Source organism: Cucurbita pepo, chromosome 14, assembly GCF_057944985.1.
Source record: "Cucurbita pepo subsp. pepo isolate OVF chromosome 14, ASM5794498v1, whole genome shotgun sequence".
In the NCBI taxonomy this organism is placed as follows: domain Eukaryota; kingdom Viridiplantae; phylum Streptophyta; class Magnoliopsida; order Cucurbitales; family Cucurbitaceae; genus Cucurbita; species Cucurbita pepo.
The window spans coordinates 2245238-2259605 of NC_141811.1; the positions used below are offsets into that span (position 1 = coordinate 2245238).

The 14368-nt window shown below is 35.8% G+C and overlaps 4 protein-coding genes across 12 annotated transcripts; 2 read left to right on the plus strand and 2 right to left on the minus strand.

Moving 5' to 3' along the window:
- Positions 1-828: 828 nt before the first annotated feature.
- On the minus strand, positions 829-5139 carry LOC111809830 (cyclic nucleotide-gated ion channel 1-like). Of its 2 annotated transcripts, XR_015411651.1 has the most exons (8): positions 4486-5139; positions 3454-3565; positions 3162-3374; positions 2715-2989; positions 2518-2629; positions 2246-2439; positions 1505-2162; positions 829-1297 (listed from the first exon to the last, which is right to left on the minus strand). XR_015411651.1 is itself a non-coding variant. In XM_087117299.1 (7 exons), the coding sequence occupies exons 1-6, from the start codon at positions 4509-4511 to the stop codon at positions 2275-2277; spliced, it is 903 nt and encodes a 300-aa protein (XP_086973425.1). In that variant the 5' UTR covers positions 4512-5139; the 3' UTR covers positions 1299-2162; positions 2246-2274. The 2 variants fall into 2 exon arrangements, 1 of the variants encoding a protein (XP_086973425.1); XM_087117299.1 differs by lacking the exon at positions 829-1297 and having other exon boundaries at positions 1299-2162.
- LOC147789365 (cyclic nucleotide-gated ion channel 1-like) lies at positions 1506-2168 on the minus strand. Its single transcript, XM_087117566.1, has one exon. The coding sequence runs from the start codon at positions 2166-2168 to the stop codon at positions 1506-1508; it is 663 nt and encodes a 220-aa protein (XP_086973692.1).
- A 214-nt stretch (positions 5140-5353) lies between the features above and the next one.
- Positions 5354-9087, plus strand: LOC111810874 (putative protein phosphatase 2C 76). 8 transcript variants are annotated; one of them, XM_023697692.2, is made up of 10 exons: positions 5455-5595; positions 6215-6274; positions 6370-6477; positions 6666-6793; positions 7104-7202; positions 7407-7565; positions 7778-7864; positions 8069-8160; positions 8525-8599; positions 8683-9087. In XM_023697692.2, coding segments are annotated over exons 2-10 (906 nt in total). In that variant the 5' UTR covers positions 5455-5595; positions 6215-6272; the 3' UTR covers positions 8839-9087. The 8 variants fall into 8 exon arrangements, 4 of the variants coding, with proteins under 4 accessions (XP_086973882.1, XP_086973880.1, XP_023553460.1 ...); XR_015411789.1 differs by lacking the exon at positions 6215-6274 and having other exon boundaries at positions 5354-5595; positions 8485-8599; positions 8683-8757; XM_087117754.1 differs by lacking the exon at positions 6215-6274 and having other exon boundaries at positions 5430-5595.
- A 2770-nt stretch (positions 9088-11857) lies between these two features.
- On the plus strand, positions 11858-14102 carry LOC111810456 (putative trehalose-phosphate phosphatase C). The gene is made up of 9 exons (XM_023697164.2): positions 11858-12117; positions 12192-12332; positions 12705-12776; positions 12845-12928; positions 13017-13070; positions 13175-13276; positions 13371-13448; positions 13533-13673; positions 13767-14102. The coding sequence occupies exons 1-9, from the start codon at positions 11920-11922 to the stop codon at positions 13938-13940; spliced, it is 1044 nt and encodes a 347-aa protein (XP_023552932.1). The 5' UTR covers positions 11858-11919; the 3' UTR covers positions 13941-14102.
- The last annotated feature ends 266 nt before the right edge of the window (positions 14103-14368 follow it).

Below are 14368 nucleotides of genomic sequence, written 5' to 3' on the forward strand. Positions count from 1 at the left end.
GGATATCAATTGTTGGTAGAAAATGGTACAAAGGGAATCCCCTTTTGAATGAGTCCTGTTTCTACCTAACATTTTATGACTTAAAATGCAAAGAAATAACCAAATGAAATGTCGATAACAATTAATGAAAAGATGTGGGGACTTTACAATAATTGAGAATTATTTCTAAATCAAAATTTAGTTCATAGACCAATTAGGTAGTTAACTTGCTAAATTAAAAATTGAATATTATAAATGTAATTAAATATAATTTAGCTTTTCTAATAAAATTAATTACTACAACAACAAAAATTGGTGAGCCATTATTTATATTTTCTGTAAAAATACAATCTTTTCACAATTAAGTCAAGAGGTTTGTGAAGTGTAAGTAATACAAAATAAGATAAATTATATGAAGGAAAGTTTTGGTAAGATGAAAAATAGAAAGATCATGAACAGACTTGGGATGATTAAAAAGCCAAGCTTGATTAGCGGGCAAGATTAAGAGTCGGCTCCAAAGAGAATGAGCAGTTAAAGAAAACAACCAAAAAGAAGTGAGTAGAATTGGTAGTTCTTAAGCAGTTTGATTTTGTGGGTGGCAGAGGTTGCAGATTAAAGTAAACCATTGTTTTACTTCGGAGCTCTTTGATTTCTCTTCTTCCAACCCTTTACTTACAGTAATAATTCATTCCCTTTTTCTCTTTCTCTGTTCCCAACTGGTTTCTATGCCCGCTCTCCTTCTCTCTCTCTTGATGTTGTGTAGGCATGTTTCTGAAATGGGGTTTTGAAAACATTGATGAGAAGAAGAACAGGAAGCTCTAATTCTGGTGTCATTTCCTAACCCTGCAGATTTTCAGGAAAAAAACACTTTTTTTAGAGCTAAACTTAAACGTGGAAGCAAATATTTGGATTTGGCCTCTTTCACTTCAGGAAAATACACGTTTCCTTGTTTTGTCCCCTTTGTGGTTTGCCAACTCTGTTTTCCATCTTCCATTGCTTGTTCAACAACTCACTTCTAAACAATACTTTATGATGCTGCTGAAACTCAAAGAAAGTGGAATTTCAGTCTGACTTCAGACCCTCAATGCCATTCAACTGTTGTTTCTGGCTGGTTTTCAGAATTTCAGTCTCACTCTGCTACTTAACTTACCCTTTCTCTACTCTCCTTCTGAAGCTGCTGGTTCTACTTTAGACAACGTTGCTTACCATTTCTTTTATAGATAAAGGCAGCAACAAACTTTATTTCAACAACCCAATGTGGCCGGGTGAGTGCGTTTCTTATGTTTCTGGTTAATCAGGGCGACCACAACTCAACGGCCTTCAGTTCAGAGCAAAGTTTATTAAGAATACCTAGAAAGTGATTATATATACTAAATTATGATACACTAACGCAATGATTTTAAAAGTGTTTAAATAGTACTACTAACACACAACAAAATTATGTCCATGTTTCGAATGTGCTGATATACTAAATAGAAAGAGATGGCAGGACTCGATAGAAAGAGTTTCCATTAGGCGTTGGTACCTTATGGCAACCCATTGGTGTTGTTGCTATGTCCAGGCCTATCATTGCTCCCACTTATTCTTCTTCGTCTTTGATATAGAGCATGCCATCCACTACGAATGAATCTTTTGGCATGAGCAATTCCGGTGGTGCCTGAAGGCTGCGAACTCCCACTTTCAATCTTAGATCTTCGCTTATTCTTTTTGTAACGATACCACGCAGCACACATGAGAGGAACAGCCCATTTCTTGCATTGCTCTTCAAATTTGGGATGATTTCTAAGCTCTGGACTGATGAGCCACCAGAATTTGGAGATGAAAATCTTCAAATCATTTGCGCTCAAAACAAATGCTTCCACTTTGGTGTGCGCAGAGACAGTTTTTGGGGATAAGGGGACAGTGGATAAGAGTGGATCTTTCAGTCCCCAATTCAAAAGACCTTCTCCAAAGTAATTATCTTTTGTAAGGCTCTCAGACGACCCTATTGTCCCATCTTCCCTGTTGTCGTTGGAATACATCCATAATTTGCCGTGGATTACGAAGATCATCTTGTCTAGCGGCTCTCCTTTTACAACGATGATGTTACGCTCAGTGTATACCACTGGCTTCAGATAACCACAGACTGCATCAATGAGTTTCTCGTTCAACTGTCGACCGTTCAGGATTTGAAACATCGAAACCTTCATGATACATTAGAAGAAGAAGACCATGAAGTGAAACACAACACCATGAATGGAAACATAAAGGAGAGCAGGAAACTTACATTGTTGAATGCACATGAGCAAAGATGTTTTAGTGTGCTACTTCTGAGATCAGTTTGCCGCAATTTACGCATCTCACATTGTTTGATTTGCTTCCTTGGTTTACGCGGGAGAGGATGGAAGGCATCCACAGTTCAATATCTTCCACCTTCGATCTCAATTCCTCCAGTCTCGCAATATTTGCCTGCAGAAATGTCTGTGTTTCCAACCAAATCGGCATGTTATCAATTATTTCTAGATCATGAAGCATACATGAATCTTAATTAGCACTCACCTGTAAATTCCCTATTAAAAGTGCAAATAATACCAACCCAGCAATGGTTATGGAGACTGCAAAGGAAATTTCCCATATATGCTGACTAGTTTTGAGGCCTTGTCCCAAAGAACTGAAAAAAGTTAGATGTAAACGTAGATTATGGGTAGAGAAGTAACACAGTAATGCAGAATACGTGGGGTTTCTGGAATACAGACCTTAGATTCTGCAGACCCCACCAGCAACAATAACAGAGCTTACATATCAAATCAGTTGAATAGACAACGCCAGAAGTTAAGGCATCATCAAATATTCCAAAATTGAAAGCTGTTTTGTCATTTGATGATGCATTTGCAGAGCAATCTTTTATGCATGATCTCTCAACAGAGCTGAGGTTATGTATCCGAGGGCAATATGGATCAGTGCCACACCTTTTCTGCAGGCAACTTGCTTTACGCTCAATAGCAAACAGGTACCAAAAGGCTCCAAAGGCCTGGAAGGATCAGATACATACTGAGTTAATGCTAAGATAAAGGCAAAGGCAATGAAAGAGTACACAAGTTCTGACGACTGAGACCATATTTTGTATAATGTCAATAACCCTCTCATTTTGAACTGAATACAACAGATGATGAGATGAATCCTTAACGACTTGATGAACTTACATGACTTGAAAGCATATACAGGAAGAGATTGAATATAGCATTGCCCCCAGTAGAATTGGGAAAAAGGCTAGAACTCAATCTAACTTTCTTTAAGAATTTGTATATCCGTAACGCCCTTGGCAAATGTTGAATTATAAGAACAAATTGCAATGACCTCAGAGCCATGCTAAAATGAGAACCTTTTGCTGCTGGAATGACTAATAGATTCACCACCTGCACAAGTGATTCCTCACATGTTACAGAACATCAATGTTCCAAATTCATTACTTGGGCAGAGGTTAATAGTCCAAACCTGTGGGAGAGGAAGGACGGCAAGAATGTCAACAGTAAAGTAGGATAAAAGATATCTCCTGCCTATTTTGTAAAGCGTTTCCTTTTTTGCATCATAGGGCCCAGTATAACCCCTGCGAAAATGAAAGGCAATGACCAAAATGTAGCCAAAATCAATGAGCGAACGCAAAACTATAGCCGTGATCCGCAACTTCTGGTCAAACTCAATACAAATTTTCTTTTCATCAACTACTAAGATGTAACAGAACAAAGGGTCCAGTAAGATCGCAGCTACACAAATATCACAACTACTTCATTCCACACATGAAGCTCTCCAATACACTTTTTTATAAACCTCAACCCTTTACTCATCCCTTTTTTTAAACAATGAATCTTTCCAGAAGGTCTCTCAGCCACATGTTCGCGAGAGCAAGACTGACTCCTAAACAAATCACAACTTAAATCAGCATATAAATCAATGACATGCCTAAGAAGCATATGAACAAAACATATATAACTGAGTAGCATCGTTTGCACTGAAATAGCCCAATAAACTCCCTGAAATAGTGGGAGAGTCCACCATGTGGCTAATATAGATAATGAAAATGGGTTTATAAGTAAGGAATATATCTCTATGGGTACGAGGAGCAAAACTATGAAAGTTTATGTTCAAATGGACAATATCATAGAGATCCGTGGTTTCTAACATAGTAGCAGAGACATGCCAATAACTTAGCTATGTCGAACAAAGGAGTAAGGCTCGAAAGTGTAGTCACCCACTAAAAATACACGTAGGGAAGCACAAAGGGTAAAGAAATTAAACTTTGTCTTTTTTCCTAAAGGAGAAACCAAGAGAACCTCGTCCCAACACCCAATAAACCCCAACGGCTACATCAGAAATTCCAAAGGCAGTGAACAAACTGACAACTCAAAAGAATGAGAGGAAGTCGAACATATTCATGAGATACAAAGGCTACTCCAAATGTAATAATCAAACAACATTCCAGGCATAGTTGCGATGCTAAGAGTTCACGTTAAGAACAAAAGAACTAACCGTATGGCACCATTTTCTCCATCCATAGCGATACGAGCTCTTTCTTGCTGAAAACAGGATGAATATCCTTATAACACCATCCTCCAGTACCCAAGCCATGCCTTCGTCCGCCATTAAAGCAATCCCCCTTGGTTGGGTGTACATCATGAATGCGGCCCATTTGCACAAACACGGACTCAGAGAAATTATATGCTTCTTCTGTAATCGAAGGCGTTTACCTCGTTGGACGACCAGCCAAACGGGACCCATTCCAAGATTGTCGCAGAAAAGGGACAAATATATGGTACTTCATCATCCAAACATTATGAATGATAAATGTTGGTCTGTATATAATTCCAGACTGCCATTATGACTGGTAAAACTTTCTTGTCAAGAATGACGGGTCGTCCCAAGTCAACCACAGTGTGGCTCTGGGATGATCGGAATGGAGAAATTGGGCGCAGTTGGTTCCCGCGCCGGAGGTCGAACAAGGTGGGTTTGGAGGGGTTGGACTCTGCATCTTTTAAGGATTTGTGAACGACGGAGACGACATTAAAGAGCCTATCGCCAATAATGCGTCGATTTTTGGATGGTGGACGACAAGCTTCCCGCGTCCTGATCCTAACGAGCTTCCAAAATAAATTCTTCCGCTTAAAATGTTGTGATCAACAATTAAGGGTATTATAGTTATAAAAAAAAAAAAAAAAAAAAAAAAAAAAAAAAAAAAAAAAACTTAAGCTCATGTCTATTTATCAATCAAACTCATAAACAAAATGTAGAATAATGAGAGATAAAATATTAATTTAGATTTAAAGAAAGAAAAAGAAAAAGGGTGAAGGATTGATGGGCTCCATAATTATAGAACTCGAAAGTGTAGAATGAAAACGAAAGAACAGAGAAATCCATGAAAATATTAGTTAAAAAACAGGAAAGCTTTATTATTATTAGTATTCAGTGGACGCAAGGTAGGCGCCATGTTGCCACCTGCCTTCTTCTCTTCGGTGCCAATGCTTCGAAAGCCCACCACTTTCTCTCTCTTCCCCCATATTTTTCTCTCTTCTCTCTCTTGATTATCCCCTTTTTCTTTCCCTCTACCACTCTGTTCTGCCCGATTCTTCCATGTTCCGCCGAGTAAGTATATTCATCCCATCCCCTGTTTTTCTTTCCAAAATGCCCAGATGGGATCATCATCCCTTTTCATCCCACCTCAAAACATTTCTGATTTCCCCCCCCCCCCCCCCCCCCACTCCCCGAAATTCCCATTCTTCCCTCACACAATCTCTTTCCATTTTGTTCAACACTCACGATTATTTGCATTACAACCCCCTCCCCCCCCCCTTTTTTTTTTTTTTTTTTTTTTTTTTTTTTTTGTATGTTTGCCCATCCAAATAGCTTCTGTAAATTAAAGGGTGGTGGATGAATATAACAGATTCGATCCTTTGCCCGACCCATTTCGTTATTTCGAGCTTAGCCTTAGTTTTCGGGAAGTGTTGCTTGCCTCAATCATGTCGGTGTTGAAAGTTTTATGTTACCTTAGCGTTTGATTGGAGACTATCAGAGCGAAAGTGCTGTTTTGTTTTTGTTTAAATTTCGCCCCTGTTCAGATCTTTTCTGAAATCGAAGTTTTGAATGTTCAATGCTTTTTGATGCGAGGATTTAGTTTTGCTGCTTCTGTTCTTTGTTACTGCTTTTGAATCTGTTCAGGATCAGGTTAGCATCTTTTGATTACTGTAATGATGTGATTATGCAGCTGTTGGCCTCGATGGTATGCAGCCATAATATAAGGACTGGGATTGCTCAGGCTGGATATGTAGGAATAATCAATACAAGTGTCTAAATCAACAATATCTGGAGGAGTTTGCCTTCCAATCTTGGATTTGTTCACACTTTGAATCTTGAATATAGGAGTCTCATGATGGTCGATACGGGTGCATCGGAAACTCGTGCGCCGGTTGTTGATAAGCATCCGGAGAAAGATGAAGATGGTGGTTATGCCAGTGGAGGGTGGAAAAGGTCTCAATGGATTTGCTTGAATAAAACTTGCTTCTATTTATTTAAAGCTATGTTGCTGAATTGTTATTCTGTTCTTATGAAAATGCAAAGAACACAATGCTTTGATCTCATAATTGCGCCTTGTTTATCAAACGACCGATTCCAATGAGATATGCACTAAACTTATAATCCCTTGGTTTGGTATGCAGTGAAGATGGGAAACTTAGTTGGGGGTATTCGAGTCTCCGAGGAAAGAGGGCGACCATGGAAGATTTCTTTGATATTAAAATGTCAAAGGTTGATGGTCAAATAGTCTGCCTTTTTGGCATCTTTGATGGTTAGCCTCTCCCACCATTTTTGCAGTGGCATGATGTAGGTGTTAGGTTATCTGTAAATTTAACCATTCCAATTTATAGGCAATATGATGTTGTGATTAAGGTGTTAGGTTTCACTTAGTGATTGAAGATCAAAAACACTCAAGTTCCTTGGTTTAATCTTTATATACCAAGCCATACATTTTTCATTTAAATTTGACGCTTGAATTCAATCATTTTCAGAGATTATTTTCGTTTAATGCATAGTTGATGCTAATCATTCACGTTATAGAAGCCATCATGGAGTTGTTACTTCTTTACATGTGGTTGCAGGTCATGGTGGATACCGTGCTGCAGAGTTTTTGAAGGACCATCTCTTCGAGAATCTGATAAAGCACCCAAAATTTTTGATAGATACCAAATTAGCTATCAGTGTGTTTCCTTTCCCCTATGCCTCACTGGTTTGTTTATGAAGATAAATTCATTAGGTTTATATGATGACTGTTTTTGAGCTGTATACAATTGTAACAGTACTGGATTTTTAAGTTTCATATTCTTTGTTTACATTACACTGTTTTGTATTTGAGTCCTAGTAATTTTGAACTCACATCGAAAGTTTCTTCTATCACTTCCCAGGAGAAACGTATCGACAGACAGATGCTGAATTTTTAAATTCTGAAAAGGATACTTTAAGGGACGATGGCTCTACTGCTTCAACAGCTTTGTTAGTTGGCAATCATCTCTATGTTGCCAATGTTGGAGATTCACGTACTATTATATCGAAGGGCGGTGAAGGTAGTTCACTTTTGTTTTTCACACAAAAACACCACGTGACGGTATTATTTGTTTACTTTTTCGTGTTTTCTATGCTTTTGAGTTTTAACGTTAGGTAGAAAGTCAAGACACTTGGGCATGAAAGTTTATTCTAAAAATTATTAATGTTGAACAAATCGTAATGATATTTAACTACGAGCGAAACTTGAAACTAATTGCATTCTTCTGGGCAGCCATCCCTCTTTCTGAGGACCATAAACCAAACAGAACTGACGAGCGGAGGCGAATTGAAAATGCCGGGGGTGTTGTCATGTGGGCTGGTAAGATTTCAATATTGCTTTTGCTAATGATGCTAAGAACTGCTATCCCTGTTGGTGAACTTGGGTATTGACATTGATCAGTACTAACTTGAAATAGATAACTTAGGGACTCAAAGTTCCACCATCGCTTTACGTTTTCTACTTCATACCATGTCATTGCAATAATCCGTATCTTAGTCGGATCGTATTGTCTGTTGTTGTCAGGCACTTGGAGGGTAGGAGGAGTGTTAGCGATGTCCCGTGCTTTCGGTAACAAGATGTTGAAGCAGTTCGTTGTGGCGGATCCTGATATTCAGGTATCTTTTCCACTCCATCATTTAGCCCACCATTTTAGTTCTAAAACTTAAGTTCACTCTTTGCAGGGGAGCCCAAATAACCCGTTTAGTTCACTTTGTGGTTGCTAGCGTTTGGCATATGGAAGAAAGCTTTGATGAATGAAATTTATGATTATAGCTTATAACATTCAAGAATCTCTGAACTCAATAATAATACTAACAGTATATTAAACTATTCTACAATCTTGCTGGAAAATTTATTGTTCTAGATGTTATGTTATACATGGAGCAAGACCAGATTCTTTCTGAATATTGTCGAGTTTAGTTTGTTTACTGTTGGTAAAGCTTTTCATGGTTTACAAATACTGCCCACCATACATGCCAGGATCTTGAAGTGGACAAGGACATCGAGCTGCTTGTTCTCGCAAGCGATGGACTTTGGGACGTGGTACGCAACGAGGTATGCTCACTACATCACAACCCCATGTATCGAAGTTGCTCTAAATTGTGAACTCCACATACCAATTCAAATTCTCTGTTCAGGATGCAGTATTAGTTGCGGGGAAAGAAGAGGGACCTGAGGCAGCTGCTCGGAAACTAACCGAAGCAGCGTTTACCCGTGGTAGCGCTGACAATATAACATGCATTGTGGTGAAGTTTCATCACGACAATGCAAGCACGGGTGTCGAAAACGACTAAGAATTTTGTATGTGTGTAGATTCTTTTTGTAGAGAGCGAAAGAAGTTGGATATTGGCTGTTAATTCTGCACCTAGAGCAACAAATGGGTGCGCGCAAGGGCTTTGATTTGTTAATTCATTGGCATTTTTGTGATCTGTTTTTCACCAATCTTGTTTTACTGTTGTTCATTCCACAATCTGTACGCTGTTGTGTCTGTCTGTCTGTAGTAAACTGATACAGAACAAATTAATTAATGTAGTTTTATCCAATTCTCCTCACTGTCTCAAACATATTTCTTCTCTGCAACCTTATTTCTTTCAAATTTTTTTAAATTCAATAATTGAAAGGTGGCTGACTTAAAACTTAAAACCACTTAAATGTCAAAGATTTGGAAGGTACGCATGCGCATGATAACGAATATATCTTCCACTTTATTTTCCACCCATGCCATTGTATACAAAATCATTTCGTATTACGTATCCAAATTTTTAAGTTTAAGATTCTATTAGACATAAAATATATTAAATTTATATTTAATAGATGAAGAAAATTAAAAAAAAAAAAAAAAAAATTGATAAGTTATAATTGAGAAGATTAGGTATTAATATAAGGTATTAATATAAGGAATGAGGTCCAATTTGGTAATTTGAGTAGGAAGGCTATAAAAAACAATATTTAGTGGGAAATGTTGGGGAAGTTTTGAGGTAATGTTGGGTAATTAATTAGCTCTAAAACTTATTAAACAAATTTGATAACAAAGTTTCCCAATAAAACCCCTTCCCTTCTTCTCTCTATAAATGTCCAATCATCTCCATTTCTCTCTCCCATTCCCCTCTCTCTCACCATTTTTGCCAAAGGGAGCCATTTTCAAATACATTACTAGTAAGTACCCTTCTCTCTCTCCTCTCATCTGCTTGTTTAATGCATATTTCTTGCCACATACAGGCATGCATGAACACTTGGCATTTTATGTATGTATGTATGTACATAACGTTACATATACGTTCCTTTCTTTAGGGATACACAAACCTCTTGCCTTTTTTACTCTAACATGTAACTAAATACCAAGATATGAGTCTACCTTTTTATATTTTTATTTACTTTCTTTTTTTTAAATATCATATGTTAATAATCTATAAATTTAGGAATTACTTGTGATTTAACGTCAGAACGTTAGTAACCAAATAATTTTATTCTCTGCCTTTTCTTTTACGATACCATTTTAATAAATTTGCATTTTTTTTTTTTTTTTTTTTTATTTGTTGGCTGTTTACTTGTGTAATTTTGTGGACCTCACATGTGTCGATGACGGGCAGGGGTTGATTCAGTCTCTCGCCCACTGACCCAAACAAATTCCTGCCCGGAGATCGACACATGGACTCCAACTATTCCAATTAAATCCCTTATTTAATGACACGTCAGAACGCTGTCCACCCTGTAGTCACCACGTGGTAAAGCGTCGGCCCTACCTTTTTAACTCCGTTTTGTCCCGTAGCAGGTCACTTTCTTGACCCGATTCGTACCCGAAAACGGTTACTGTTTTCTTTTGTCGGTTACCATCTTTTGGTCATGCTTTTCTGTTCTTTTATTTTTTAAAATAATAATCTACAACTTTAATTTAAATATATGTGATCCTCACTCACTTTTACGTTTACGGTAAACAAATTTTGTTTTGGTAAGATAAAGATATTCAAATTTTACAAAACTCTATTTAGGCTTACCTTGACATTTTAAGTTGTGTTTTTGCTTATAATTTTAGAAAATTCAGTTTAAATATTTATTAATTTTCAAACATTCTCTTATTTTACCTTTTGTTTAAACGTATTTTAATTGATTAAGGAATTGTAATTTCATCCATTATTTCAATTTAAAATTAGTTAATATCTTATTTGGATAATAAGAAACTAAATTGAATATACTTTTTGTTTGGATGTGTTGGGGATGGTAATCGACTAATGCATGGCTAATTAGTAGTTAATCTATAAAATTTATAATTCTAGTTCCAATTTCTTAAAATAAAACTAAGATTTTTTAGTGAATTATATCACATTTTTTATAAATTGCATTTTAAATATAACATTTATAAACTAATTAGCCCAACCAAACATATGTGACCCCATGTGTAAATAATTAATAAGAAAATTAAACTAGAAATAAGATGTTTTAAACATAAAAAAACAAAGGATTTTTTTTAGAAAAAAAAAAAGAAGGAAAAAAGAAAATATGACCCCATGCAATGGAGTAGGTAGGGTGTGAACGGTTCGGTTTGGACCAAAATGGAGGACCGAACCGGACCTTCTGGTCATATTATTATATTTTGAACTGTAAATTAGGCAAACAATAATATAATTTTAGATTTTAGTGAAATATTGTTGAAAAGACAAAATTGTTCACATGAATAACCCCACAAAACCGTCAAATACATAGCTTGTAGTTTTGTTTATAATTATATCTATTTTAGTTTGAATTTTACATTTTAAATTTTATTTATTTATTTATTTATTTATCTTTAAAAAAGGGAGTGAAATTAAAGCTGGTAAAACTTCCGGAGCACATTTTAGACAGTGTTATTGGCATGTTGGTTTCAAAACTCCTCTAAACTTACCAAATATAAGATATAATAGATTGGTTAATAAGTTTTTTATTTTCTTTTTATTTTAACTTTAACCTATTTTATACATAGTAATTCATTTATTTAATATATTTTTTAATTCAATAATTTATAACATAGTTTTCATTTTAAATTAAAGTGTTTGTCTGTATTAGAAACAAATTCATATGTTTTTTTATAAATATATTATGTACTTTGTAAATTAAAAAAAATAAAAAATAAAAAATAGTACCAGAATGTCTCCCTTCAGAGGAGGACCATTTTGTGAAGAAAGGCATTAATAAACAATAAAATCAGACCTAGGTTTGACTAGAAATGAAAGTAAATTACTAAAATAGCCACATCAGCTCGAAACGTGGCCGAATAGATAAAAGGGAACTTTATGAAATTTCCCCTTTAAATACCCCCACCGAACAAACAAAGAGCCCTCCACCTTCTCCAAATTGCCTCAGTTTTTTTTTTTTTTTTAAAAAAAAACACAGAAGCAACCATGAACTTCTCTCTTCTTTTTAGCCATGTTTTGCTGAAAGGAAAATCCCTGCTCCTAATTTTCCTTCCCTTCACTTTCGGTCTTCCCGCCCTCCGCCGCACAGTGCTCTGGAGATCGATAATGGGACTCTCCGGCCTGCTTTCCGGTCACCGGAACTCCGTACAAGGTTCCGATTTTCACAATTACACTTCATGGCTGGTACGAAATTAAATTTTAAATTTTCTTTTTCTTTTATATTTCTGGGTTATTAAATGTTGATTACTGTGTCTTAGAAACAATATCCCAGTGGTTTGGAATCGTTTGAGAGCATAATGAAAGAGCTACCGAGGAAGAAGATTGTGGTGTTCTTGGATTACGATGGAACCCTTTCTCCCATTGTGGATGATCCTGATCGAGCTTTCATGTCTCCTGAGGTAAATTATTACTATTATAAATTTTACATATTTGGTTCAAATATAAACGTTCCACACTTTAATATACATTCAAATCTTAGAAAGATTGTTAATGCCTAAATGCTTGATTTTGTTTTGGAAGCAGTTGAGATATGTTATATCCATAATATCCTCTCTTTTTTTTTTTTTTTTTTTTTTGCTTAGTTGTTTGACCTTATTTAGAAATTATAAAATGATTAAGTTTTTTCTTTGTTCTTTGAATTTCTACACTAAAAATATGGGTTTTATTATTAATAATTTTTAAAGGTTGACCTATATCTTTTTGGATTTGATTCTTTTAATTTAGTCTCTTTATTGTTTTATTTATATATTTTTTTGTATGTATAAATGCAGATGAGAGAAGCTGTAAGAGAAGTGGCAAAATGCTTTCCAACAGCCATAATAAGCGGAAGAAGCCGAGAAAAAGTAATTATTTAAATTTTAATTGTTTATATATATATATATATATTAAAGAAATTAATTAAAAATTTCAGGTAAAGGAGTTCGTGAAATTGAGGAATCTGCACTATGCTGGGAGCCATGGATTAGACATTATGGCTCCAAATTCGGACAATGAGGTTCTTGTAGTTTTATAATTATAATATTTCGACATGTCGACGTACATCATTTATTAGCGTTAACGTAACGTTATATGTTTGATTGTAGGCTAATGGGGTTTCCTATCAACCAGCCAAGAAGTTTTTACCGGAAATTCAACAAGTAATTTCTTGTCGGAAAAATCGAATTATTATTATTATTATTATTTTTTTTTTTTTTTTTATGGTACGAGGTTTGAAATATGGAAAACATTTAAAACGTGGCAGATAAAACGCGCATTAGAGGAAGAAAGTAGAAAGATCGAAGGTGCATTGGTGGAGGATAATACGTTTTGTGTTTCTGTACACTTTCGGCACGTGCACGAAAGGGTAAAGATCTCGATCTTTGTCGATATGTACGTGTATGAATGTGATATGGATAAAGATTAAGGAATCGAATCAATGTATTATTGACTTATGGCAGGAGTTGGCGAAATTAGAAAAGAAGGTGGAAACTGTTATGGAAAAATATCCTGATTTTCATGTAACGCAGGGCAAAAAGGTGCATAAATCCGGAAAATAAGCATGATTTTGTTTGTTGAAAATGAAGCCATATTCTTTGCTAATATGGTATGAACATTTGAAGGTTATGGAAATAAGGCCGACCATTAATTGGAACAAAGGGCATGCAATGGAGTATTATCTGCACACTCTCGGACATAACGACACGGACGATGTGGTTCCGTTGTACATTGGCGATGATCAAACGGACGAGGACGCTTTCAAGGTAAGCAAGCATATGCAAAAGCTGGATGCTGTTGATACTCATGAATATTGAAATGGGTATTAAACTGAAGTGGGATGAGTATGAGTTTTGTAGGTAATACAAAGGAAAGGACAAGGAATTGCGATACTCGTGGCATCCATTCCAAAGCACACAAACGCTTCCTACTCGTTGAAGGACCCATCGGAGGTTCTTGCTTTTTTGCTAAGGCTGGCCAGATGGAGGAACTCCACATCCCCTTCAATTACAACCCCATCTCCTAATATTTAAAAATGGAGTGGGTGATTTTTTAGTAAAATATTTGGGTTATTTAAGCATCCACCAAAGTGTATATGGCTTTGGTAATAACAGAGATGCATTACCAAATCCTTTTACTAATTACCCATCCTTTATTTTACATCAATATATTTAATATATGTACTAGTACTCATACCCATCTCTCTCGCTCTCGTTCGTTCTTGTTTTATGAGATCGTAGATTCAAATTTATTATGATATTCTCAAAACACTATAGTTCTACTAAATTAAATCAATTTAAGCATAATTATTCAAATTAATTATAATATTCTCAAGTAAACACTATTGATCAATTTGAGCATATATATATATATATATATAAATAAATGAGATTTTGTGAAACCCTTTTACCCTTGGCGTACGCCGGTGGCCGCCAACAAAACCCAACCCTTCCTTTTCTTT

Bases quoted from the DNA above. Each gene is read 5' to 3' on its own strand.
- LOC111810456 (XM_023697164.2), top strand. From the start codon at position 11,920: ATGAACTTCTCTCTTCTTTTTAGCCATGTTTTGCTGAAAGGAAAATCC. The intron at 12,118-12,191 runs GTACGAAATTAA...ACTGTGTCTTAG, and splicing joins ACAATTACACTTCATGGCTG to AAACAATATCCCAGTGGTTT. The intron at 13,449-13,532 runs GTGCATAAATCC...GAACATTTGAAG, and splicing joins ATGTAACGCAGGGCAAAAAG to GTTATGGAAATAAGGCCGAC.
- LOC147789365 (XM_087117566.1), bottom strand. From the start codon at position 2,168: ATGAAGGTTTCGATGTTTCAAATCCTGAACGGTCGACAGTTGAACGAG.
- LOC111809830 (XM_087117299.1), bottom strand. From the start codon at position 4,511: ATGGATGGAGAAAATGGTGCCATACG. The intron at 3,566-4,485 runs GTTAGTTCTTTT...TCATTTTCGCAG, and splicing joins GGAGAAAATGGTGCCATACG to GGGTTATACTGGGCCCTATG. The intron at 2,990-3,161 runs GTAAGTTCATCA...TGATCCTTCCAG, and splicing joins TGTATATGCTTTCAAGTCAT to GCCTTTGGAGCCTTTTGGTA.
- LOC111810874 (XM_087117756.1), top strand. From the start codon at position 5,369: ATGAAAATATTAGTTAAAAAACAGGAAAGCTTTATTATTATTAGTATT. The intron at 6,478-6,665 runs GTCTCAATGGAT...TTTGGTATGCAG, and splicing joins GCCAGTGGAGGGTGGAAAAG to TGAAGATGGGAAACTTAGTT. The intron at 7,203-7,406 runs GTGTGTTTCCTT...ATCACTTCCCAG, and splicing joins AGATACCAAATTAGCTATCA to GAGAAACGTATCGACAGACA.